The sequence below is a fragment of the Rhineura floridana genome, chromosome 19 (genome assembly GCF_030035675.1).
Source record: "Rhineura floridana isolate rRhiFlo1 chromosome 19, rRhiFlo1.hap2, whole genome shotgun sequence".
NCBI classification, from domain to species: domain Eukaryota; kingdom Metazoa; phylum Chordata; class Lepidosauria; order Squamata; family Rhineuridae; genus Rhineura; species Rhineura floridana.
Window position 1 is genome coordinate 9067653 of NC_084498.1, and position 27167 is coordinate 9094819.

The 27167-nt window shown below is 46.2% G+C and overlaps 1 protein-coding gene across 4 annotated transcripts in view; it reads left to right on the forward strand.

Moving 5' to 3' along the window:
• DNAH10 (dynein axonemal heavy chain 10) overlaps positions 1 to 27167 on the forward strand; it is a 206647-nt gene that overhangs the window by 129433 nt on the left and 50047 nt on the right. For all 4 annotated transcript variants that reach the window (XM_061602405.1, XM_061602408.1, XM_061602407.1 and 1 more), the window contains 5 exons: positions 2132 to 2277; positions 5354 to 5506; positions 11620 to 11880; positions 26412 to 26584; positions 26790 to 26883. In XM_061602405.1, the coding sequence (XP_061458389.1) occupies positions 2132 to 2277; positions 5354 to 5506; positions 11620 to 11880; positions 26412 to 26584; positions 26790 to 26883 (827 nt within the window). The remainder of the gene's footprint in view (positions 1 to 2131; positions 2278 to 5353; positions 5507 to 11619; positions 11881 to 26411; positions 26585 to 26789; positions 26884 to 27167) is intronic.

Here is a 27167-nt window from a genome sequence, read left to right on the forward strand (position 1 = left end):
GTTCATTCCTTGTTTCACCACTATCAAGAATCAATTCTTCTTTCCTTCTGCCCTAATCTTTCTCACCATTCTGAGAGGCCTTGGCACAAGTTGGGTGTGCTTACAGCATTCAAAATTCAAATTAAGAGATCCAGGTGATTCAGACAAACAGCCAGCCACCTAGTTTCCTTTAATCCCTCTGTCTTGGGCCCAAAAATTCCAAAGCCACTTTAGCTAGGTGGATCAAGACCTCTGTACAATCAGCACAGCATCTACTCTCACTGCTTAAAATCACAGCTAGTTCCACCACCAGTGTGGCCTTCTCGAATAATAGGAGAACTGTAGGGTTATCAGTGAATATATTCATGAGGCATTATAAAACCAATACCTATGCCTCAAATGAGGCAGCATTCAGCAGCAGAGTGTTACAACATGTGCTCCCATCATCTTAATTGGCCACTTTCAGCCCCTCCATACAGGAGGTAGGCTTGAGCATGTCCCATATCTGGATGCCTTCCTCCCACTGAACAGAGAATGAACACTGGTTACTTTTCATGAGGTTCCTTCTGATTTAGTGTGAGGGAGGCATTCAACGTTGTTGTTTTCTTTGTGTAGTTTACTCAAAATTGGTATGGTTTGGTCTTTCCAAAATTGCCATGGTTTGGCTACTGCATACTTTCATTCATCTTTACTTGGCTTTCTCAGAGGAAGCTTCTATTACATTATTGTAAAGCTTCCCCCCCAAGTTTTTGTTTACATGTTCTCTGTTCTGTGTTTGGCAGTGGAGCCTCTCGAGCCATCCTAAATCTATAAAACGTCATCACATGACCCTGCCTTTACTGAGCAGTGGGCGGAGACAACTCGTGTCTAGGTATCTCCCACACTGAATGTTAAGTGTCGAATGTTCCTTTCTAAAATGGTGTGTCTAGGAACCTTCTTTGTGGTCTCCAAGCTGCTGGATGGAGAAGAGACTACTGGGTCAGAGAATGGAATCAATTGATGTTACTCTGGCAAAAAAGCAGAGGAGTTAACATTTAGCATTTCATTTCTGTGTCCTTCACTGCACTCTACCACTGGTCTGATTCAGTGGAAGTAGGTATGGTTGCCTCTTGCATGGGCCAGGGCCATTCAAATAGGCCTTCTTTAGTCACTCAAGTGGAAGCAGTCTCATCCAGTTCTGGTCCTGTCAGCTGAAAAGTAATAGGGCTTCATGGAACTCTGTTCTTATTTTTCATGGAAAGAGCTTCAGGCTAGCACTTTCTCCCTGACCTTCCTGTATTATTATTATTATTATTATTATTATTATTATTATTATTATTATTATTATGTGAGAGCCAGTGTGGTGTAGTGGTTAAGGTGTTGGACTACAACCTGGGAGACCAGGGTTGAAATCCCCACATAGCCACGAAGCTCACTGGGTGACCTTGGGCCAGTCACTGCCTCTCAGCCTCATGAAAACCCTATTCATAGGGTTGCCATAAGTCAGAATCGACTTGAAGGCAGTACATTATTATTATTAGTAGTAGTAGTAGTAGTAGTAGTAGTAGTAGTAGTAGTAGTATTTATTACATTTGTATACCGCCCCATAGCCGAAGCTCTCTGGGTGGTTTACAACAATTAAAAACATTATATACAAATTAAAAAACACTTAAAAAAAAAATTGGGGGGAGATTCCTGCCTGGCCAGCTCTGCACCTTGAACACAACCCCATCTGTCCGTTCAAGAACATGAAGGACAGTCTAGCAGCAAAAGTAGGTAGCTCTCTTCCCTCCACCCTCAAAGGCAGCACTCTTCCTCGTCCATTTCAACCAGAGGCTGGTGGTGAGTCTCCCCTTCAGATCCTGTAGATTCATTGGATAGGACAGGAAAGGTAGTGTGAAGCTATAGGCTAATTTCAGGGTATGTATGGGCACAGATGGTATTTACAGATGCAGCTAGTAAGCACAGTTGTGCATTCTATCCTTCTTCAGCAGAGGACAATGACCATATAGGTTTGAGCCTTGAGCAGGTGAGTATCTCCCAAGTCTTGTGCCTTTAACTGAATTCTATACTGGTCTGATTATGCATTGTGTATCTAGGCAAATTCCTCCTTATTACGTTACTTGGTTTCCTATTGCTCTCTGATATATTCCAAATTAACATCCCCCTTTAGTTCCCACAGTGGACACAACCCGCACAAACTGGCTACTAGAAAGGATGGTAAAAATCAAACATCCCGTTGTTCTGGTTGGAGAATCTGGAACTTCAAAGACGGCAACAACGCAGAACTTTCTTAGGAAACTAAATCCAGACACAAATGTAAGAGTCCAGATTTTATGGAACAAGTCTATGCCACCATTTGTTCAGCTATTATTCTTTGTGCCAGAGCTAGCCTTTGCTTCATTTCCAGATAATCTGCAGCAAGGGAAGAAGCTCCATCTCCTATTCCTGGTAGGTAAGCAGTGTCCTGCTTGCCATCCAGACAAAGAGCAAAAGCTGAGTGGGAAGTGCTGCATGTATAGATACTGCTTAATGTAGCTGAGGAATGGGTGTTGGGGACAGATCCTTTGCTAAACCCAGGTCCCCAGAATCTCTGGTGAATGCATGTCCTCTCCCCACATTTTGTATGCTATGCATGTCCTGTGCATGTGTACTCAGCAACAACTCCCAGTATATTCAGTGAGGTTTAGTGCTCTAGGTAAATGTGTTTCAGTTTGCAGCCTTTGTCTCCTTCACTAATGGCTGCATTTTGCTAGTTGGTTAAATAATATACCCACTTGGCTTAACATTTTAAGAGACTGTGTCAGGCAGAGCGATCCAAATGATGGGAAGGTAACAAAGGGGGGGCCAGTAGAGGAGGAGCTGGCGGAAAGCTCCCCAGTATCCTCTTCCTGCTTGGAAGCCACTGGCCTGGCTGAGTGTCAGCTCCATCAAAAGCTGCATGCATGAGCAGGAAGGAAGAAGCCAGTTCTCACGAATCGGCCTCCCAGGGAGTGAGCGCTCCCCGTAGACTCCCATTACAATTTTTTAATGCCGCTGGCCTTTTGCCCAGCTGAGATTTTGGCCAGATCGGGACCCAGGGGAGGGCTCCAAATGTGAGGAGGATCTTTCATAAGTCCCCCCCTCTCAGCTCCTCCCTTGCCATGCCCCTGGAATACCCCATTTTCAGGGCTCCAACCAGCTCTCTCTTCGCTGGGCTGGCCATCCCTGGTGGTGGCACATCTCAGCCACAGCGGAGGGCTTCTGCTGGTGAAGCCCAGTGGTGCTGGGAGCCTGCCAGCTCAGCTGGGGGCTGCTGCGTCCAACTCCCCCCAGCCCAGTGGTGGATGTCCAACCTGTACTGGATGGGGTTGCACTCCCCCTGAAGGAGCAGGTTCATAGCTTGGGGGTTCTCCTAGAATCATCTCTGTTGCTTGAGGCTCAGGTAGCCTCGGTGGCACGGAGTGCCTTCTACCAACTTCGATTGGTGGCCCAACTACGTCCCTATCTGGACAGGGATAACCTGGCTTCAGTTGTCCATGCTCTGGTAACCTCCAGATTAGATTACTGCAATGCACTTTACGTGGGGCTGCCTTTGAAGACGGTTCGGAAACTGCAGCTTGTGCAAAATGCAGCGGCCAGATTGGTAACAGGGACCAGACGGTCTGAACATATAAAACCGATTTTGGCCCGCTTGCATTGGCTGCCTGTATGTTTCCAAGCTCAATTCAAGGTGCTGGTTTTAACCTATAAAGCCTTACATGGCTTGGGACCACAATACCTGATGGAACTCCTCTCCCGATACAAACCCACCCGTACACTACGTTCAATATCAAAGGCCCTCCTCTGGGTGCCTACTCCAAGGGAAGCTCAGAGGGTGGCAACAAGGGAGAGGGCCTTCTCAGTGGTAGCCCCCAAATTATGGAATGATGTAGTTGACAAGGTGCGCCTGGTGCCAACACTGTTATCTTTTCGACGCCAGGTCAAGACTTTCCTCTTCTCCAAGGTATTTTAGCATGTGTTCTATATTGTTTTAAATTTTTAAATTGTGTTTTAAATTGTTTTTAAAATATGTATTTTAAATTGTATTTGTTTTTAGTTATTGTAAACCACCCAGAGAGCTTTGGCTATGGGGTGGTATACAAGTTTAATAAACAAATAAATAAATAAATATAAATTGGATTGTGCCCCTAGACAATTATGTGGGTTAAAAAGCAATTTAAAAACTAAGTTTTTTATTCTGTAAACTGGTACAAATGTTATAATCTTCCACAAATCAAATAATACTGGAATGATTCGCTTTTTGAATTTTTGTTCTCTACCTAGAACAAATTTGAGTGATCTTCTATAAGTATAAGAGATTAAATATAAGTTTAAAACAATCCCACCTCCCTTTCTATAGCAACAGAAGAAGAAACAAAAGAGAAGAAAGGTTTCCCAAGTTTCCAAATATTACATCGCTTATCCTATGTTACTAAATTGCTTTGAATTTTCTTATCTTATTTGTAGTAAGTTTTCAAAAATATCTCCTGATATCATTGTCCTTGGGCAAGTCACCCTCTCTCAGTGAAACCTACCTCACAGGGCTGCTGTGAGGATAAAATGGAAGTTGAGAATCTTGTATGCCACCCTGAGGTCTTTGGAGGAAGGATGGGATGTTAATGCAAATAAATAAAAATCATTTGAGGATTTTTTATTCTCATAATTTCTCATATCTTACCCATCCACACCGTGTCTCCTTTTCAGAATTGAGCACTAACATACTTTGCTGTCACCAGCTGAATACTAAAATGCATTTGTAAATCATGATTCCTCAGTGAATGGAGAAATGTTACCAAAAAACCCCAAATGAGCGGAGAAATATTACTGGGCTTGTATGTAGTACCTGAAATGTTAAGATAATTGGGTTGTGTCCGATGCAGTGCCAAATCAAAGTCACCTAGCAATATACTTGTTGCGCTGGCGGAACATTGTTGTGCAAGGGAAAACTCAAGTGCATTACCAAAGAATGTTGTGAAACAGATTGCCCAACAAGAACCAGCTGTTGCGCAACAAGCTTCCACCAGCAAACCTGTTGCTTTGGATACCTTTTTGTGCAATCTGCTAGCACAAGGGCTGTAGCACTAGTGGTCAGAGCATATTGGATATGGCCCATTCTCTGCAACAACAAAGAACATAAGAGCATCAAAAGAGCCTGTAGCTGGATCAGGCCAATGGCCCATTAGTCCAGCATCCTGTTCTCACAGTGGCCAGACAGATATGCCTCTGGGAAGCTGTTTCAGAATCATTTAAATCTATCCCATAACTCTCACATATATAACCACTTCTTCACTTTCTTACCTCTGCCTGCTATATAGGAGGTCATTGGTATGAGCCTTCATTTCCAAAGTGGTAATTTTTCCTCTTCCCCTTTCAGGTGCTGCTTATCATTAACTTCTCCTCTCGCACTACCTCAATGGATATTCAAAGAAACTTGGAAGCAAATGTGGAAAAACGGACCAAAGAGACCTATGGGCCCCCAATGGGAAAGCGCCTCCTTGTCTTTATGGATGATATGAACATGCCCAGGGTAAGGGCTCACAAGTGTGCAAGAGAATACCCAAGATGCATAGGATCGCAACCTAAATTGGTTTGTCTTAAAGATGCTGCAGAGTAGTGTTAATGAGGGGCTGAATAAGCTTCCAACTCTAGGGGGAAAGAGTATGTCCGTCACCCTATCCTGACAGCTTGCTCACTTCTGCATCTTCCTTTCAAGAACATGGAGCAAGATGGAAGGAGATTAAGTGAGCTAGGACCTGGGAGACAAGGGTTCAGATCCTCACTTGGACATGAAGCTCACCTTAGGCCAGTCACTCTCTCTCAGCCTAACCAACCTCACAAGGCTATTGTAAGGAAAAATTGAGGAGGGGGAGAACCTTGAGCTCCTTGAAGGAAAGCTGAAAGCTAACATAATGGGTACATAACAAACAGCAGGTGAACCCTTCTCTCGAAGATTGTAGCTGCAGTCCTATATTACCCAAGAGTAAGCCTCATTGAACACAGTGGGGCTTTCTTCTGAGTAGGGATGGGTGAGAATTTCAATTCAGTTCGCATTTCAAGCAGAATTTATCAGAATTTCTGAAACAATATGAGAACCAAAACACAGCCATCTGAAATTTGCATTTATTAGAATTTTTGGGATACAGTTTGCCAATTAAACATTTACAAAAATGCATATATTAGGGGAAAATGTGTATAAAATGAACATATGAGTGAAAATAACGTGCAAAAAGGCATAAAATGATGAGAAATGGCTTGCAAAAATGTGTACCTTTGTCAAAACTGCCTACAAAAATTACATTTATTTGGAGAAATTCTCACTAAAATGGTGGAGAATTTTCATGAGGATTTTTTTTAAAAAAATCACAGATTGCTATAAAAATATAGAGAACTGAATTTAACATTGGAAAAATGAGAAACTGAGAGAACCGAAACAGACATATCTTTCCATTCCTACTTCTGAGTAAACATGCATAGGTTTGGGCATTGATGGGGAAGTTTCAAGAGCAATGATGGAGGGAGGGAGTAGGAAGGCATGAGAGCAAAGGAGGAGACTCATTCCTGGGGACCTTGCAGCATCCCCTCTCGCTAGGCAGTTGGGGGGCAGGGGGCAGGGGACTTCCTGATACACACCATCCTCCTCCTCCCCTTCCTCACCCAACCAAGACCACTCATTCCCCCCCACCCTGCTCCTTTTACCACCACCACCACCCAGCCATGCAAGGGAAAGAAGGAGGGAGGAGTGAAGATGGAGAAAAGATCCCATCTGACCAGTCAGCTCACTGTTTCATGGAGGAGAGGAGAAAGGCCTGGGGCAAAAGCTGCCGCTGCCTCCACTACTGGCTTTCCTGAATAGGGGTGATCAGCCTTTGGCAGGAAGGCGTGCAGGGCTCCTAGCAATTTCTGGACCCCAGGCCTACAGCTCTGATGTCACTGAAAGGCGGGGACTTGGAGCAGCGGGGCGAGGCTAGTTTATTTCACAGAAATTGCAGAGGGGGACCTCAAGATTTACCCATTCCACCCGTCTGTTGGCATCCCTGGCCGTGTGCAAAGCCCAGGTTTACATTATGTTGGAGCAGCCGTTGCTCTTGCGGTTGCTTTTCAAAAACACACTATGGACCACCAGCATAAAGCTCGTAGACCACAGTTTGGGAACATCTAACAGAGCATTTTTAATGACGTACGAATGCAGCTGACATGAGGAAGGGAATGCTTTGAATCATGTTTCTAGAGAAGCTTTACATGTGTACAAAGCATAAGAATTGCTGTTCTGGATCAGACCAAGGGTCCATTTAATCCAGCATCTTACCAGTGGCCAGCTATATGTCATGGGGAGTTCACAGGCAAGAGCATGATGTTATAGCAGTGCCCCGTGATTCCAGCATCCAGGAATCAAAAATATGCTGCCTCTAATCAAAGAGGATCTATTTGGCATATCATGGCCATTGTCAGACCTGTTTTCCGTTAACTGATCTAATTCAGCCATCTCCCATCTGGTGCCCTCCAGAGATTTTGGACTACATCTCCCATCAGTCCTAGCCAACCTCTCCAATAATCAGCAATGATGGACACTGTGATCCAGAACGTTTGGACAGCACTAGGTTCAGAAAGTCTGGTCTAATATCTTTTTCTTTTGTCTACTAATTTTAAAAAATCTAAGTTTGTAGCAATCAACTTGAGTGTATGAGGAAGATGCTACAACATCTTGCTATAGTCATTCCTTATTTTCTGTCATCTGATCTGCTATACATGTGTAAAAGAGAGCCAATGTGACTTAATGACTAGATTGTCAGACTAGAACTTGGGAGACCCAGCTTCAAATTTCTGCTCAGCAATGCCATTTTCTGAGTGACATTGGGCCAGCCGCTCTCTCACAGGATAAAGGGAGGATAAATGGGAGAAATATATCCTGCCCCGAACTCTTTGGAGGAGGGGTGGGATAAAAATGTAGTTGTAATAAGTGATGAATACCAATGGATCACTCTTCCAGGTTTATTGAGCAATTTATTAACTCATTTGTCATTCCTTAGTCTCTTTTGGAAACAGATTAAGATCAAGGCATATTTCCTTCTCTAGGCATTCGGAAATTGTGTTGGATTTTTCTCATATATAACATATATTCATTATTGAGAGATAATGCATAATATCCATCCCCTGTTCCAGGCCTGCTCATGACCCGAAGATAACTGGGGGATGTACAGCTCCAACCAATCTTCGACTGCTGTTGTGTAATGCCAGGTCTGTGGTACAGAAAACATCTCTCATCCATGACATGATCATGGATGAGAACGCAAACCTGATATGCATTATGGAGACATGGCTGGACGAGGCCTCAACTCCTGTGCTTGGGGCCATGTGTCCAGCCGGTTTCCAGTACGCGCAGCAGCCGAGGATTGGTAGGCGGGGAGGGGGAGTGGCAGTTATCTATCGGGGGTCCTTGATTTTTGCCAGACCCCCTCTCCATGAGACCAAGTTTGTTGATTGCATGTACTGGAGGTTGGGCCCTAAGGGCAGTTTAGGGATTCTTCTTGTGTACCGCCCACCCCGCTGCACAGCTGACTCCCTGACCGAGGTGCTGGAGGTTATCTCGGCTGTGCAGGTTCTCTCTCCCAACCTTTTGGTTCTGGGGGATTTTAACCTGCATGCTGAGACGGATCTCATAGGAGCCCCTCGGGATTTCATGGAAACCATGACTTCCTGGGAACTGCACCTTAGTAATTGTGGGCCCACCCATGTAGCTGGTCATGCTCTCGACCTTGTATTTGTCTCTGGAGGGGGTGGTAGTGCTCTGAAAATGGGGGCTATTTCTTCGAACCCCGTGTCATGGTCAGATCACTATCTGGTGAAAATGGACCTCTTATTGCCACACACCCTCCGCAGGGGACAGGGACCGATTCGGATGGTCCACCCCAGACGCCTGATGGAGCCAATTGGATTCCTGAATGCGCTGGGAGATTTGGAGCTGTCTGAAGGCCGCCCGGTCGAAACCTTGGTGACAGAGTGGAATAGGGAGCTCACCGGGGCAATAGACCGGGTGGCTCCGAAATGTCCTCTCCCCCTGAATAGAACTCAGACCGCACCATGGTATACACCACGGTTGCGGGGTTTGAGGCAGGAGGTGAGACGGCTAGAACACCGGTGGCGGAAGTCTCGCTTCGAGGATGATCGGACACTGGTTAGAGCAGCAATAGCAGCCTACCAAGTGGCAACAAAGGCAGCAAAGAAGGGCTTCTTTGCTGCCTCTATTGCATCCGCAGAATGTTGTCCCAGGAGGTTGTTCCAAGTGGTCCGAAGCCTGGTCGGTCCAGCTGCCCAGGAACCCATGGAGCACTCTAAAGCCTCCTGTGACGCATTTGCAAAACATTTTGCTGATAAAATTGATCGCCTGAAGAGCGTAATTCCGCACGCCGTGGACACAGGAAGCGGGCCAGAGGCGATCAGTTGCGATCCAGTCCGGTGGGATCGGTTTCAGCCTCTTCCCTCTGAGGAAGTGGACAAGGTGCTCTCTACTGTGAGACCGACCACTTGTTTGTGTGACCCTTGCCCCACATGGCTCATTGTAGGCTGCAAAGAGAGACTGAGCGAAGGGATCATGGCGGTGGTAAATGCTTCCTTGGAAGAGGGTGCATTGCCATCTGCCCTCAAGGAGGCGGTAATAAAGCCCATCTTGAAAAAACCCTCCTTGGATCCCCAAGATTTAAACAACTTTCGCCCAGTCTCCAATTTACCATTCTTGGGCAAGGTGATCGAACGTGTAGTGGCCAAACAGCTACAGACACACTTGGAGGAAACAGATTACTTAGATCCATTCCAATCGGGCTTCAGGACTGGATATGGAACTGAAACAGCCTTGGTCGCTCTGGTGGATGATTTAAGGAGGGCTTTGGATAGGGGAGAACACTCCTTCCTCGTCCTCCTGGATCTCTCAGCGGCTTTTGATACCGTTGACCACGGTATCCTCCTGGATCACCTGGAGGGAATGGGAATTGGGGGCACTGTTTTACGGTGGTTCCATTCTTATCTCTCTGACAGGCACCAGAGGGTGGCATTGGGAGAGGAGGTTTCAGACCCTTGGCTTCTCAATTGTGGTGTGCCACAGGGTTCTATCCTCTCTCCCATGCTGTTTAACATCTATGTAAAGCCGCTGGGAGCTATCGTCAGGAGATTTGGGTTGCAGTGTCACCAATATGTGGATGACACTCAGCTCTATCTCTCATTTAAGTTCTCACCGGAGTTGGCTGTGGAGACTATTTCCAAGTGCCTGGAGTCTGTAAGTGAATGGATGGGAGGAAACAGGCTGAAACTGAACCCTGACAAGACCGAGGTACTGCTTGTGGGAGATAAGAGAAGGATAAGAGATATTGACCTGACGCTGAATGGGGTTAGATTGCCCCTGAAGGACCAGGTTCGCAGCCTCGGGGTCATTCTTGACTCCCAGCTGTCCATGGAGGCTCAGGTGTCAGCGGTGAGCCGGGCAGCTTGGTATCAATTACGTCTGATACAGAGGCTGCGACCCTACCTTCCGGTCCATCTGCTCCCACGGGTGGTGCATGCCCTGGTCTCCTCTCGCTTAGACTACTGTAATGCGCTCTACGTGGGGCTACCCTTGAAGACGGTCCGGAAATTACAACTGGTACAGAATGCGGCGGCACGGATGATTAAAAACAGCCGCCGCCGGGATCATATCACCCCAGTGCTGGAAGATCTGCACTGGCTACCAGTTGTGTACCGAGCCCAATTCAAGGTGTTGGTGTTAACCTTTAAAGCCCTATACGGTGTCGGTCCAGTTTATCTAAAGGAGCGCCTCCAGCATCACCAAATGTGCCGCCTGACGAGATCTGCCTCACAAGACCTTCTCTCGGTCCCACCAGTTAAGACAGCTAGGCTGGTGCGGACCAGAGAGAGGGCATTCTCAGTTGTGGCCCCCACCCTCTGGAACTCTCTGCCATACGACCTTCGCCATGACCCCTCCCTGGTAGGTTTCCGCCAAGGATTGAAAACTTGGTTGTTTCAGCAGGCATACAAGTCTCCTAGATAATTTTAGTTTACAGTGTATAGATGTAGGTTGGTGGATTATAATTGTTTTATATGTTAAAACTGTATTATATGTTGTATTTTTAATTATGTACGCCGCCTAGAGTGGCTGTTCATTCGGCCAGATAGGCGGCCTAAAAATAAAATGTTATTATTATTATTATTATTGTGAACCTGTATTGAAAGTAGTGATATGGGAGTAATTTGACACATTTTAATATGAAATCTCCAAATTTTACACTTCTCAAACCAATTGGCAAACTGAAACACAGCTTTCTTTTGTAAATTTGCAGTTCTCCACATTTTGCGAAGCAGTTTGTAAACTAAAGAAAGTACACAGATGTGTACATTAGTGAAAATAACATACAGAAATTCATTCTAGGCAAATTGTGTACAGAAATACACATATTAGGAGACAGGTACATGAAAATGCATTTTCATTTGCAAAGGGATGAATTTAATTTAAGAATGGAGAAATTGAGAGAAACCAAAATTGACAGATTAATCAATTTCTTCTTAAAAGGAGGTTTATAAATACTATTGATGTTAATAATGGTTGCTTATTGGCAGCTCCTCTGTCCCGTTTAAGCATTTCCTTGTTGTCCAAAGGTTGATGAATATGGGACCCAGCAGCCCATTGCACTGCTGAAGTTACTCTTAGAGAAAGGTGCGTTGTATGACCGTGGCAAGGAGATGAACTGCAAGTACCTTCGTGACCTTGGCTTTGTTGCTGCCATGGGCAAAGCTGGGGGAGGCCGTAATGAAGTTGACCCTCGATTCATTTCACTCTTCAGCGTTTTCAATGTTCCTTTTCCATCAGAAGTGTCTCTGCACTTGATTTACGCCTCCATTCTAAAAGGCCATACTTCGGTAATATGAATTATTTATATAGAGACAGATTGATTAAATTATTAGATGTGAACAGAATTTAAATACTTGTTTTAAAAAATTTCTCAGACCTACCCTAACATTGGTTATTAATGGGGATCTGCTTTCTTTTAAAGTTAGCAATCTGTTAATTGTTGCTGAGGATGACTGCCAAAAAGTGAATGACCCCTGTCAAAGGTTGTAACCATCCCACTGATATTTCATCTCTTGGTATTTGCCTAGAAAATGCTGCACATTTTCTTTGTGCTGTAACATCTATTATTTTAGTGTATTTTCATGGTGGCCAGATTCCAGCCCTCCAAGTAACAAAGGCTTAGAGAATGGATTATTTTCCACAGGAGGACTGCCATCAAGCGGGTAATATAGCTCCACCTATCGTCCAAAGGCAAGAATGTTTTGAAGTCAAGACTAGGGGCATCAGGCCCCTCCCACTCTCCAGTTCATTCTTGCCTTTCGTCCGTGCAAGTTGGAGTATAAGATAGCGTAGATAAGTTTTGTGTATCTGTGTGACAGGGTATAGAGATTCGTGTGTGTATTCCTGGTCGTTTCCTTCCCTCTGTTATTTAATTTAGTGTGTCTGGGGCTGATTGTTCTTTTTCTGTCTTTGTTTTTTATTGTCCTGGGGAATTTCTTGGGGGGTTGCTCTTCGCCCTTGTTTCCTCAGTCCCTGCCTGAACGGCGACTTACTGGGAGACCGCGGCTGCGGCTCTCCCTTCCTTAGGCGGCGGACCCAGCCTTAATCCAGGAGCTTGCGGCTGCAGCTTCCTGCTCTGCGCCTCCGCTGTCTTGTGTATTTTATAAATTGCTGCCTACTTTCGCGGCAGCTCCCTTTGTCTGCGGCTGCGGCTCTTTTTGCCTTCCCAGTGGCCCTTTATTTAGTTGGGCTGCTCCGTCTCCCTCCCCGGCTCATTCCGCGGCATTTTAAATCTCGCCGCGACTGACCTCAGGAGCCTGCGGCTGCGGCTCCTTCCCATTTTGCAGCTTTCTTTGCCGATTGCCCCCCCCCGCTAGCTGCGACTGTCTCAACGACTGTAGGGATTTCGCAGGCCGTTCTGCCTCCTCGGCAGTGATTTTCATGGCTGGCCCTTAAAGCTGCGATTGCGTCCTTCAGCGCTACGGCTGTAGAGCTTATTTTGACGCCGCTCTGCTGCAGCAGTGTTTTCGGTCGGCCCTGTTTCAGCTCACTGGTGTTCTTCAGTGACCGCCATTGCTTCTTCCTTGTCCCTACGCTTTTCTGATTGGCTTATTTTCCTGCTCTTTTAGTGGGTGCCATTTTATTTGTTCCCCCTTTTCCCGCCCTTTCTGTTTAACCGTTACAAAAATAAAGGATTCTTTTCAAGGCCTTTTTTGTCAGTTTCGGTGTGTGTGCTGCAGAGTACAATAATAGAGGATTCTTTTCAAGGCCTTTTTTGTCAGTTTCTGTGTGTGTGCTGCAGAGTAGAACACAGGTCTCTCAACTCAAACTGCTGACTGAGGCTGACTGCTGAAGCTGTTTGGAACTGTACATTCTGCCCCACCCGTGGCCGTGTACCAAGGCTGTTTGGAACTGTACATTCTGCCCCATCCGTGGCTGTGTACCAAGGCTGTTTGAAATTGTACATTCTGCCCCATCCGTGGCCGTGTACCAAGCTTGTTTGGAACTGTACATTCTGCCCCATCCGTGGCCGTGTACCAAGGCTGTTCGAACTTATACATTCTGCCCCATCCGTGGCCGTGTACTAAGACTGTTTGGAACTGTATATTCTCCCCAATCTGCGGGTGTATACTTAGCCATCTGAGCCAGTGCATTCTGCCCCATCCGTGGCCGTGTACTGAGCCTGTTGGGTCTGTACATTCTGCCCCATCCGTGGCCGTGTACTGAACCCCCTTGAAAATATATGATGGTGGAACAGCCAGTGATAGCTCAGGCAACCAAGCCTGAACAATCTAAGGTAACCAAGCACAAGCACACCAAAGCAGTTGCCAAAACCAAGCATATATCCAGCCACAGCACAACCAAGCTGGCACGCTACGTCTCTGTCCCGGTTTCTGAGGAGGCGGGCCAAGAACCATTAACAAATCTCTTTAATTCTCCGGCCGCATCCTCCGAGGAGGACTTTGCAGGGTTTCCTGACCATCCAGCAGCCAGCTATCCTCCTCCCATATTACCACCTAGAGCTCATTCATCTTCTCAGCCTTCTGAACCGCTCATATCTTTGCCTCTACAAGTGCAACCATCTCCCACACCGGGGCTGCAGCTGTCTCAGGAGTTCATATCGCAACTACAAGACATGCTGTCGTTCTTCTCTCAAACGCAGTCACAGTCACAGGTCACTGCCATGCCTCAGCGGAGTGTTTGCAGACAACCCGATGATATGAGCCACTATGCACACAATGAGGCAGATCCATCATGCTCTCCAAACCCTTTTGACATTGCCAGGGGCAGGTTTGTTGATGACGTTTCTTGTGGGGAGGATCCATCATTTGCTATGCAAGCCGAAGGAGATGAGTGGAGTGATCAGTCGGAACAAGAGGAGGATACATCTTATTGCCTGTTTGATGCCTCCGATTATCAGCCCCTTGCTCGCAGAGTATTGAACACCCTTGGTCTCCAATCTACACAACCTGGAGCTACCACTCCTGCTATTAAAGGGGCCAGGGTCCTGAAATCCCCCACACCAGCGGAGCACTACCTTCCTGTGCCAGATCCTATTGCCAAACTGGCCAAGGACGAATGGTCTCACCCATTACAAACACGCCGTTTTAACGCCCTTGTGGACAAGCTTTACTCTTTGGCTCCGGAATTTACAAGTAGACTGGCCATCCCCGGCATAGACAAGCCGATTTCCAGTCTAGTCTCCAGATCCCTTTTGCCGAGGGAAGGGGACTCACATTTAAAGGACGCCACTGAGCGGAGGCTGGACTTTGCCTTACGCAAAAACCATGAGGCCACCGCTTTCTCCATGCGAGCCTCGGCATCAGCCTCCATCTTTTCCAGGGCAGCGATGATGTGGTTGGATGACCTGTTAGATGATCCTAATCCCGATCCTGTCTCTCTGAGGAGGTCACTGGTGGAATTACGCAAGATGGCGGTGTTTGTGGCTGATGCCACCTTGGACGCAACTCAGCTGGGAGCAAGAGCTATGGCAGCTCAGGTAGTCTCTTGGCAGACCCTCTGGCTTAGTCACTGGCAAGCGGACTGTACAGCCAGGGTTAACTTACCAAGGGCACCTTATTCGGGCTCATTACTCTTCGGCGAGGAAGCCCTAAAGGCAGTACTTGTTGACCCCAAGGATGCTCGGAAGCCTGTCTTGGCTACTGTCAGGAACGTTGATCGCAGGCCCTTCAGACGTTTCACCTCATACCGCACGACCCAGCCCTTTCGAGGAGTGCGGCCCGGGGGACGAGGCTGCGATTTCCGAACCAATGATTTCCGTTCCTCCAGGGGAGCCTGGAACAGACATTTCCCAGGCAGAGCTCAGTACCAGGGACGCAGAGGTACCTCAACATCCTCATATCGGGGAAGGTCTCGCCAGCACAGACAGTACTGACGCGATACCGGTTGGAGGCAGACTGCTTCTGTTTGGAGACCATTGGCTTCGTCTGACTCAGGTCACCTAGATCAGAGATCTTTTTTGTTATGGCTATACACTAGAGTTTTGGGCAACCCCTCCAGACAGATTTCATCCCTCACCTTGTCCCAAGGCACCACCCAGGCATTGCATCATGCAGACAGCCATACATCACCTCTTGGACACAGCAGCAATAGAGCCAGTCCCTACAACAGAGAGGTCGGAAGGGGTGTACTCCCTCCTATTTGCTGTGCCCAAACGAGATCTGTCATGGAGGGCGGTGTTGGACCTCAAGTTCATCAACCGTTTCGTAAAGTATCGCAGATTCAAAATGGAATCCCTCCACTCCATTACAGAAAGCCTTCACGAAGGAGACTTCCTGGCTTCTATCGACCTAAAGGAAGTGTATCTCCATGTGCCTATTTGCATAGCCCACAGAAAATTCCTTCGGTTTGCCTTCGGCCCCCAGCATTTTCAATATTGAGCGATGCCGTTCGGTCTCTCGTCTGCCCCGAGAGTATTTACCAAGGTGCTACTCATCCTAGTGGCTTACCTCCGGCTTCAAAGGGTGCATATCTACCCCTACTTGGACGATCTTTTAATACGGGCGAGTTCCAGGGAGCTGGCTCATCGCCATCTAAAGTTCACGCTCCATGTCTTGCAGACCTATGGCTGGGTAGTCAATTTCGACAAAAGCCATCTCCAACCAACCCAACGCCTACAACATCTAGGGGCGATGTTAGACACCCTGCAGGCGACGGTGTTCCTGTCTCCAGATTTCATAACCACTCTCATAGACATCGCATGATCTCTGATGCACCACGCAACCGCAGACGTCATGCTTCCAGCAAGGGCTCTCGGAATGTTGGTGTCCACCATCCATATTGTGCCATGGGCTCGAGCTCATACTCACCAACTTCAGTGGGCTTTGTTACCGTTTCAGCAGGACATTGCCAGGTCCAATCATCGAACAATCCCCCTGAACCCCGCACTGCGTCTTTCATTCTGCTGGTGGATGATGATCCAACATCTCACCCAGGGCACTCCGTTCAGAGAACCCCGCAGAACTGTTATCACCACAGATGCCAGTCTCCTCAGTTGGGGAGCCCACTGCAACTCCCAGTTCGTTCAGGGGGTTTGGACCGAAGCAGAGCAGACTCAGAGCATCGATTGGCTGGAACTAAACGCTGTCCACTTAGCTCTGCTACATTTTCAGTCTCTGTTCTCCTTGGACCATGTTCTCATTCGAACAGACAACACGTGTGCGAAATCTCATTTAAACAGACAAGGGGGAACCAGGTCCCGTTCTCTGCAGAACCTAGCTTACCTCATAGTCGACTGGGCAGAACAACATCTGCAATCCTTGAAAGCAGAACATCTCAGAGGAATTTGGAATGTGACAGCAGGCTGGCTCAGCAGACAACAGGTTTTTCCGGGAGAATGGAAACTTCATCCGACCATTTTCCATCTTCAGCGTCGGTTCGGCATCTTCTCAGTCGATCTGTTTGCCTCCAGTCGCAATTGCCAGCTACCGAGGTACTTCGCACGATACCTGGACACGACAGCGGAAGCGGTGGATGCTCTGTCGCTACCATGGCCGGATGGCCTATTGTACGCCTTCCCTCCAATACCACTGTTAGCCAGAACCTTGAGGAAGGCACGATGCGAGAGGGCCAAACTGGTTCTGATAGCACCATTTTGGCCCCATCGACCGTGGTTCTCGGATCTCCTTGCCATGTCAGTGACGGACCCTTGGACGCTCCCAGTCAGGCCAGACCTCTTATCCCAGGGCCCAATATGGCATCAGGACCCCAATTGGCTCAACCTAACAGCGTGGCTTTTGAACGGGGACATTTGAGGACTGCTGGCCTGTCTGACGCTGTTATTGACATTATATTGGCCTTTAGACGACCATCTACCACTCATATATATCAACATACTTGGGTGGCATTCTCCAGGTGGTGTCAGTCCCAGAACCTCGATCCTTCCCAGACCACAATACAACAGGTGTTGCAATTCCTTCATAGGGGCGTCATGATGGGGCTTAGACCCAACACCTTACGTCGACATGTGTCCACTCTGTCATCCATTCTCTCAGTGTCCTCTGCTGGTGCTACTATTGCCTCGCATCCGTTCATCAAACGTTTTCTGAGGGGAACCGCTCTACGCTCACTGGCTGTATTCCACCACTTTCCCTCATGGAATTTGTCAAACGTTCTGCAGACTTTACAACACCCTCCATTCGAACCCCTTAGGACTGTGCCATTACATCTGTTGTCATTCAAGGTCCTGTTCCTGATCGCGATCACCTCTGCGAGACGAGTTTCGGAACTGGGCGCATTGTCTTCTGCTCGCCATCTCTGTGTTTTTCACAAGGACTCTGTTGTGCTGAAGACTGATCCTTCCTTCTGTCCCAAGGTCAATTCAGTTTTCCATTGCAACCAGGACATTGTTCTTCCTTCCTTTTGTCCAAATCCTACCCATCCTCTAGAGAAGGCTTGGCATTCGTTGGATGTTTGGAGGGCTCTCAAGACCTACCTGACTCAGACCCAGGATATACGACGAACTGAGTCTTTGTTTGTATCCTTTCATCCACATTCTATGGGGCATAAAGTAGCTAATTCCATCTTATCCCGCTGGTTGCGCGCATGTATTACCTTAGCTTATGAGTCCCTTAAGCTTCCTGTTCCATCTAAAATAACGGCTCATTCCACTAGGTCAGCGGCCACTACGGCTGCTTTTGCTACCAACACTCCTGTTGCTGATATTTGCAGAGCTGCTGTTTGATCTACCCCACATTCGTTTATAAGGCATTATAAAATAGTTATGCCTCTGCCGATGCCTCTTTTGGCAGGCGAGTTTTGCAACAGGTACTTAATGATGATTAGGATGTGGGTGGTCCCTCCCCGTTATGGGCTGCTTTGGTACATCCCACTTGATGGCAGTCCTCCTGTGGAAAATGGACCATTGGTTTCACCTGAAGGGTGATTTTCATAGGAGGACTGCCATCACGACCCTCCCAGTTGGAGGATACCTAGATATTTTTCTGGGGTTTTTATATATTCCTGTTACGCTATTATATTTAGATTTACTAGTGAAGTCAAAACTGCTATTACTGTTATATCGCTATGTTAGAGTCATATTATTATGAATATTGCTATTGTGTTATGTTCTTGCTGGTAGGCCCGTTGGCCTTTTTTCCTGTATTTTTAGATATCTCTCTTTGGATTCACTGCAAATGAAGTGGAGAGTGGGAGGGGCCTGATGCCCCTAGTCTTGACTTCAAAACATTCTTGCCTTTGGACGATAGGTGGAGCTATGTTACCCACTTGATGGCAGTCCTCCTATGAAAATCACCCTTCAGGTGAGACCAATGGTCCATTCTCTCCGAGTGGGTACTGTAGCTCCCCCTGTTGCTGAGGCTCAGTTTAGTTTCCTGTCTCAGCTCGGAGCACATCCTTCTAGGCTGTATTCCTATCTTCCTACCTGAATTTACGCTTCTTTCCTCCCTGTGGTGTTTTTTCCTTACCACCTTTAGTTTATTATTCTCTATTTTTTGTTACTGTTTTTTAAAAAAAGATATTTTATTTCTACTTACCTGTCTGTCTTGATCCCCTGTGGATCTTCGACCCTGTCCTCCTAAATTTCCTTCTCCTGCAAGAATTGGGGAAAAAGGCGAGTCACTCTTCACAGAAGAAAAAATACTCAGAAAAGTCCAGGCAGTACCCGGCAAAGACCACGGTCAGTTCCCACCTGCTCCAGCCTCCTGCCAATGTTCAGCAAGGGCTGCTTATTGGTTGTGTAGATCCTATAGAAAGAACGTCATCTAGGATGGCCTCTCGAGACCCCTGCTTGCCTGTCTGTATCTGTGAGTCGATAGAAAGTTTCTCTCTTTCACCAGGGTCTAGGCTGGGGTTGATGGCGACTTGCGGTGGCGCAGCACCCACCATTTTGTCAGGGGAAAATGTGGTGGCCGCCATTTTGGACCGTGGAGCACCCGCAAGTTTGGATAGAGCTGGAGCTGCAACATCTGTAGAGGCAGTCAATAGTGATGTTATGCCATTTCTTCTGCCTGCTACCTGCGCTTATGCTCTGTCTGGGATGCGGCAACCGCACTCTCCTGAGCCCACCTGCCTTATTCCTAGCACGTCTAGGGAGCTTGAGCAGCTGTCTTCAGAGGAAGAGGACCAAACCACGTCATGGAGGCATCACATGTCAGCAGCAAGGCGGTATGATTTACCTCTTCAAAGCCACCATGATAACCCCCCCTTCCATCTGCCCAATTCCCAGTATAGCAACAACAAATTATGCTGTCTGACCTATTGTCTCCTGCGGTAACCCAACAGCTCAAAGAAGCTATGATAGGAGATTTGGCTGCCGAGTTATCAAAGGCTAGGGCATCCAAAAGACCTTCTCCATCTCCACGGGAGAACGAGGATATACACCCTCAAGGTTCTAAAAGGCTTTTAAGTATTCACCAAAGCCATGTTACACCTTCTTCCCCCTGTCCATGTTCTGTTGCTAGGGGGCACAGTGGGCAACAAGAGTTCCCCCCGCAAGAAACTCAGTCAGGTGATGACAGGGGTGTGGACTTGGAAGAGGGAGAATGGACTGAGGGATCAGAGCTGGACGAAATGGAGTTGGCCAGACTGTTTCTGGATGTACACTTTGCTCCTCTCTTTCGAAAGGTAGTGGCAGCTTTGGATTTGAATGTGGCGCAAAAGCAACAGGGACCCTGGTCCAAAAGTGCACTGGTGCTCCCTGTACCTAAACCCTCTACTAGATGTATGCCATTGCCAGTGTCTTTTAAAAATATTATGAGGTTGGAGTGGGACTTACCTTTGCAATGTAGAAAAGGTACCAATTACGCTAACAAGTTTTATGTCCTGGATTCTGAGATCATGGACCAACTTCGGATTCCAGCCATGGATGGGCCTGTCTCTGCCCTACTTTCCCGTGTGCTTTTGCCAAAGGACGGGGATGCGCAATTGAGGGATCCCAATGAGCGTAAGTCAGATACGCCTTTGAAGCACTCTCATGAGGCTAACACATTTTCCATACGTGCTTCAGTTTCAGCTTCGGTGTTTGCCAGAGTGCCGTTACTCTTGGTGGAGGATCTACTTGAGGATGTTAACCAGGACCTGGCTAGACTGAGAAAGTCTCTCCTAAAGGTCTCAAGGTCGCTTACTTTTATAGCTGATGCGACCATGGACTCTTCCCAATTTTCTTGTCAGGCAGCAGTGGTGTCTAGGAGGCATCTCTGGCTTAACCACTGGGATGTGGATACAGCCTCACGAGCTATCTTAGCTTCAGTTCCCTTTTCAGGTACCAAGTTATTCGGCAATGAGGTGCTAAAGGAGGTCCTAGTAGAGTCCAGAGACAAAAAGAAAATGATGCCAACCCAAAAGCGGGATGACAAACATATGTACAAGCGACCGGTCTCATCTTTTCAACTCTTTCAGTCCTTTCGAGGCTCTAGGTTCACAGGCCGTGGTCAAGACTTCAGGAGTGGTCATCCTTCTTGGAATAGGCAGAGGTTTCAGCAGAAGCCTCAGGGCCTGCCCTCCAGATCCTCTTCTAACCAAAACAGGCAAAGGCGCCAAAATCAAAATCTTTTCTGACTCACCTCTGCAACCACCGGTGGGAGGTCGTCTGAGCCAATTTTTCCACCAATGGCAAGCCACTACCCAGGACAATTGGGTATTACACATCGTCAAGAAAGGGTACCGGATAGAGCTTATGGAGTACCCGCCCGCCAGGTTCATTCCCTCTCCCGTGGCCAAATCCAGAGAGAAGGATTGGGCGATCACCAACAAGATCCGCCACCTGTTGGACATCTCTGCTATAGAGGAGGTGCCCTCAGGGGAGTTGTTCTCGGGTCTTTACTCAGTCTTCTTCTTGGTCGGGAAGAGGGATGGATCCTGGCACACGGTACTCGACCTCAAATTCCTCAATCAATTTGTGACACACAGAAAATTCAGAATGGAGACCCTTACGTCAATTCAGGAAGCTCTACTTCCACAAGACCTCGCATCAGTAGACTTGAAAGAAGCCTACCTGCACGTCCCCATTTTCCCGTCACACTGGCGTCTGCTTCACTTCTATTACAACGAACAGCACTTCCAATACAAAGCGCTACCCTTTGGCCTTGCATCAGCACCAAGAGTATTCACCAAGGTCATGGTGATGTTGATGGCAGGACTCCGGCTGCAAGGTCTGCACATATACCCGTATTTGGACGACCTCCTGATCCGTTCCGGTGCCCTCTGTCGAGCACAACAAGATGTGCAAATTACGTTAGTGTTTCTGAAGGATCATGGCTTCTTGATCAATGCCCAAAAAAGTCATCTAATTCCTTCTCGCCAGTTAATACATTTGGGGGCAACTCTGGACACAAAGCTACAGTCCATCTCCCTATCACCAGAGAGAATCCAGAAGATAGCCACATTAACACGATCTCTGTCACAAGTTCGGTCAGCAGACGTAATGAGACTGGCAAAACTTCTCGGTATGATGGCATCTGCGATAGGAATTACTCCCTGGGCGCAACTGTACTCCCGCCCTCTGCAGAGCTGGTTATCAGCTTGACATTTTGCAATGCAATCACTGTTATGTCCTTCTTCCAAGACAGGTCAAGCACTCACTCTCCTGGTGGATGACAATAAAAAAATTGGAAAGAGGTGTTCCGCTACAAGACCCACCTCAAACAGTAATCATGACTGACGCAAGTCTCCAAGGTTGGGGAGCTCATTGTCAGGGTCGTTATGTCCAAGGTCGATGGTCAGCAGTGGAGGCGACCAGGAGTATCAACTGGTTAGAGCTAAGGGCGGCACATCTGGCCCTCCACCATTTCGCAGCGCTTCTCAACTTCTCCAATGTGCTCATTTGTCCCAACAACACATCGACTCGGGCACATTTGAACAAGCAAGGAGGTACGTGCTTGAGACTCCTGAACTCCGAGTCAACCTCAATGCTACTATGGGCGGAGCAGCACCTGTCCTCCGTGTCATCGGAGTATATCTAGGGCCACTTGAACGTGACAGCGAACTGGCTAAGCCAACAGCAGCTCTTTCCGGGAGAGTGGCAACTCAATGCGGACGTGTTCCACTCTCTACAACTGAAATTCGACAGCTTCAAAGTGAATCATCAGATCCCACGAGTCTTCTCCTGGTTCCAGAACCACGGGGCAGAGAAGCAGGACTCACTAGCAGTACATTGGCCAAGAGGTCTACTTCATGCCTTCCCTCCAATTCCTCTGTTGTCCAGCGTCCTGAAAAAGATACGGGTGGAGGCGGCTCAGGTAGTCCTTGTAGCCCCCTACTGGCTGCGGCGCCCCTGGTTCTCCAACATCATACATCTGTCACAGACGCCACCGTTTCACCTTCTAACGTGTCCAGACTTACTCCACCAAGGCCCTCTGCTACACCCAGATCCACAGTGGCTTCGGTTGACTGCTTGGAGATTGAGCACGATAGACTGCTAATGTCAGGTACTTCCCCTGTGGTGGTAAATACCATCTTGTCGGCAAGACGTTCTTCAACAGGTACCAGTCGACGTGGAAGGCTTTCTGTATCTGGTGTGCTAAGCTCAATATCGATCCAGAGTCTGCAGTAGTAGCACAGGTTCTGCAATTCTTGCAAGACGGTCTACAAATGGGTATGCTCCTGAATACTTTGAAGAGGCAAGCATCGGCCCTGTCATCCATTCTGCAACCCAAAGGTGCGGCATCTCTAGCTTCCCATCATTTGATCAAACGGTTCCTTCGTGGAGCAACTGCACTTAGTCCTCCAGTCGTACATCACTTCCCATCATGGAGTCTACATTCCATCCTTACTGCCCTCCAAAGTCCCCCCTTCGAGCCATTGGGGTCAATCCCTTTAAGACTTCTATCTTTCAAATCAATCTTCCTAGTGGCCATCACGTTGGCACGCAGTGTATCTGAGTTACAGGCTCTCTCCGTCCACAAACACCTCTGTACATTTCACAAAGATAGGGTAGTGCTGCGAACTGACCCAGCCTTTGTTCCAAAGGTTAATTTAGCCTTCCATAGAATAGGGGTCCCTGTGAGAGAGGAGACCCTGGAGACTGGAATAGGGGTCCCTGTGAGAGAGGAGATCCCGGAGATTGGAACAAACGTGGAACAGGAACAAGATTTGGAGTCTATGGACTTTAGAAATAAAATCTATTGTTTGGAACTTAATGTTATCTCTGAAGAAATTAATGAAGATTCTAGAGATAAAGTTATCAATGGCATGGATTATCTTCTGGACTGGAATGATGTGATGGAGCCCAATATAGAGAAAATCTATGGAATTAACTGCAGCCATGTGACAATGGAAAAACTTTTAAGAGATGACCCAGTGTATTTTGAAAAAAAGAACAGAGATATGATTTTACAGCAGTATTTCAGCAACTTATTCAGAATGGATGGCAAGAAAATATTTGGGATAGAGGTAATTCCCATCAGACTCTTATTATATGACTATGGCTTTGACAGCAAGATTATTATGGAATACTGATAATGGAAGATTGGATATTGAAATTACTGGACTTAACAAGACTACTGAAGATGGAAGATGGAAAATGGAACTAATAGAGATAATAGAACAATGGCTACTGAAATTACTGAACCTAACAGATTCTGATGTGATGGATTAATTGAAATGTTTATTTTGACTATGGTTATGACAATAAGATTATCATAATTAGTAATGAGATGGATTAATCGATATGCTTATCTGGAAAAAAAAATTGATAGATATATTTCTTAAAGAATTGAAACCTCTCTTTGACTTTTTGTGGAAAGAATAAAGTAATGTTTATGAGATTTGATGATTAAGTAAGATAACTACTGGAGGAAAGTGATTTTATAATATGACTTAAGAGACAGGATTGCTATATATTATAGACTTATAACTGATTTGATCTTTGACAAATGGGAAGTCAATATTTTACTCTTTATTTTTTTTTTTTCCTTCTTTTCTTTTTTTCTTTTTGTTTAACTATTTTTGATTTTGTTTTTTGTCTTTGAATGTTTTATGATTTTGTCTTGTATGTTTTATGAAAATCTGAATAAAAATTATTGAAAAAAAAAAATTTAGCCTTCCATAGGCAGCAGGAAATCATATTACTGGTCTTTCTAACCCTTCTCACCCCAGAGAAAAGACGTGGCACTCATTAGACGTAAGGCGTACTCTAAAAGTATACATTAACAGAACTGACTCCTTCCATAAATGTGATTCTCTCTTTGTGTCTTTCCACCCACCTACCTTGGGGAAGAAGGTGTCACGTAATACCCTGGCTAGGTGGATTAGAGCTTGCATCTCTTTGGCTTATGACGCCCTGTATCTTCCTTCTCCATTGCATGTCACTGCCCATTCCACCAGAGTGGCTGCTGTTTCAGCTGCTTTTTCCACTAACGCATCTATAGAAGATATATGTAAGGCGACCGCTTGGTCGACCCCTTCTACATTCACACGTCACTATAAAATTTACCTCTATGCCTCGGCAGAGGCTTCTTTTGGTCACAGGGTTCTGCAACAGGTCCTGCCTCCATCTGACCCACCCTAGGTTGTAGCTTTAGTACGTCCCACTTGGAGACCTCTGTCATCCATGACAGAAGGAACAGTTTGTTCTTACAGTAAATGGTATTTCTTCATGGATGACAAGAGGTCTCCAAGACCCTAACATTTTTGTTGGCTGGATGGGACCTATTGCCATGTCTACTCGTTTACCTGGGGTTACGTTTGTCCTGTTGAGTGTTGTTAATGTGTTTGTTCTTATTAGCAATGGTTGTGTTTTCTACGTGTTCTTGTTGTTCTCTTTAATCTGAGGCTGCTTACAGGAGCTTTGCAAGAAAGAAAACTGAGCCTCAGCAACAGGGCAAAAAAACCCACATTTGCTGAAACGTTTCCTGTCTCTGAGCTGTAGGGGGAGCTACAGTACCCACTTGGAGACCTCTTGTCATCTATGAAGAAATACCGTTTACGGTAAGAACAAACTGTTCCTTACAAATGGTCTCTGAGAGACCTGATATGTCAGCTGCGCACTCTTATTTTACCTGTGGATGTGGTGCATTACAAGAGGCAGGCTCTGCCAAAGACACTCGAAATCTAGGGATTAAGGTATCCTGTGAAAATGAGTCACTGGGCAGAGTCAATGTAGCTGGCTCTTCTCACCTCTCTTGCTCAGTGCAAAATCTGGTCCCCTGTTAAAAAATAGAGGCTAGCCATGATCCTATGGGAATCTTTTACACTAACCCTGCCAAAGAAACATTGATTAGAAGTTCAGGGAACTAATCAGGTATCCATTACCAACTTTTGCTCTTCCAGCTAAGGTCGTACTAGAATTCTGCCCAATTCAGATTTGGTATTGAATTTTCCATTAATTCGCTTATTCTCTATTGTTGTGGATTGGATTTTTATGTAGCGATTTTCTGTGGCTATTTTCAAAAATGGATTTATTTTTTAAAAATCCACCTCTAGAATATCAGAATAATGATAATTTTATCAATATTTCCTCTATTATATCTTCTTTTAAAATTTTGATATTAATATAAATATTTTCTGTGAGGGAAAAACGATACTTAAAAGCAGTGGCTAGTGGACAAAGAACAAACTTGAGTTGATACCGGCCTGTGAGGTCAATAGGATGCTTTCAAACCAGCACTGGCCTATGGATCCCATCTCTGCTCCTAGCTAGTTTTTTTTTTATTAGAAGCCTTTTTCAAGAAGATAAATAGTCCTTACTTTTTTAAAAAAAACTATTGATTACATATAGAGATCATCAATGAGCATGTTAGTATGTGAGTTACAGGAAAGTTGCTCCCACCATAAAGTGAATGCATATCTTGCGCTGAATTGTTCATAATAGAAAATGCTGCAAGCAGCAATAAACTTTAAGGAAAAAACATTTCTCACACTTGTCTTTTGAAAAGATCTCCCTCCTATCTGATGTTTGCAGATTTTCAATGAATCTATAGCTGCAATTGCTGACAGGATGACAACCTGTACGTTGGCGCTTTATCAAATGATAGTCCGTGACTTACCTCCGACTCCTTCAAAATTCCATTACATTTTTAACTTGCGGGATTTGTCCAGGGTTTACAATGGACTTGTTCAAACAACCCCAGAACGGTGAGTGAATGCACACCTGGTTTCTTGCTGGAATTATAACCATATTCTATTTGTTCATCTAACTCAAGCATACCAGTTCATAAAAAGTTTCTCCAAACTGGATAGAGTGGGGGAAGATCAATTTCAAATTCTGCATGTGCAAAGGCCTGTCCACTAAAATCCCATGTGTTTTTGCTGATTTGACCCAGTTTTTGTTTTAACATAGGTTCCAGACAGTTGCACAGATGGTGAGAGTATGGAGGAATGAGTGTCTGCGGGTTTTCCACGACAGGCTGATTAATGAATTGGACAAAGCACTGGTTAGTCCTTTCCTTTTTATTGCTGATGACTTAATATTCATTTGACTAGTTCAAGACAGCAGTGCTTTACTCTGAAATGAAATCATAGGCTCAACTGATGCCCTCTTTGTTTTGTTTGTTTTACTTGCAAACTATGGATTCTGCAACTGTGCAGTCATAAGAGAGTTACTCCAAAAAATGACTTCGGCTTTCAAAATTTGAGCTGCTATATTGTACGGTCAACATAGTCAGGTGGCTAGGCAGGAGCTAGTGCCTTATGGACTGTTTTGGTCAGTACTTCTGTC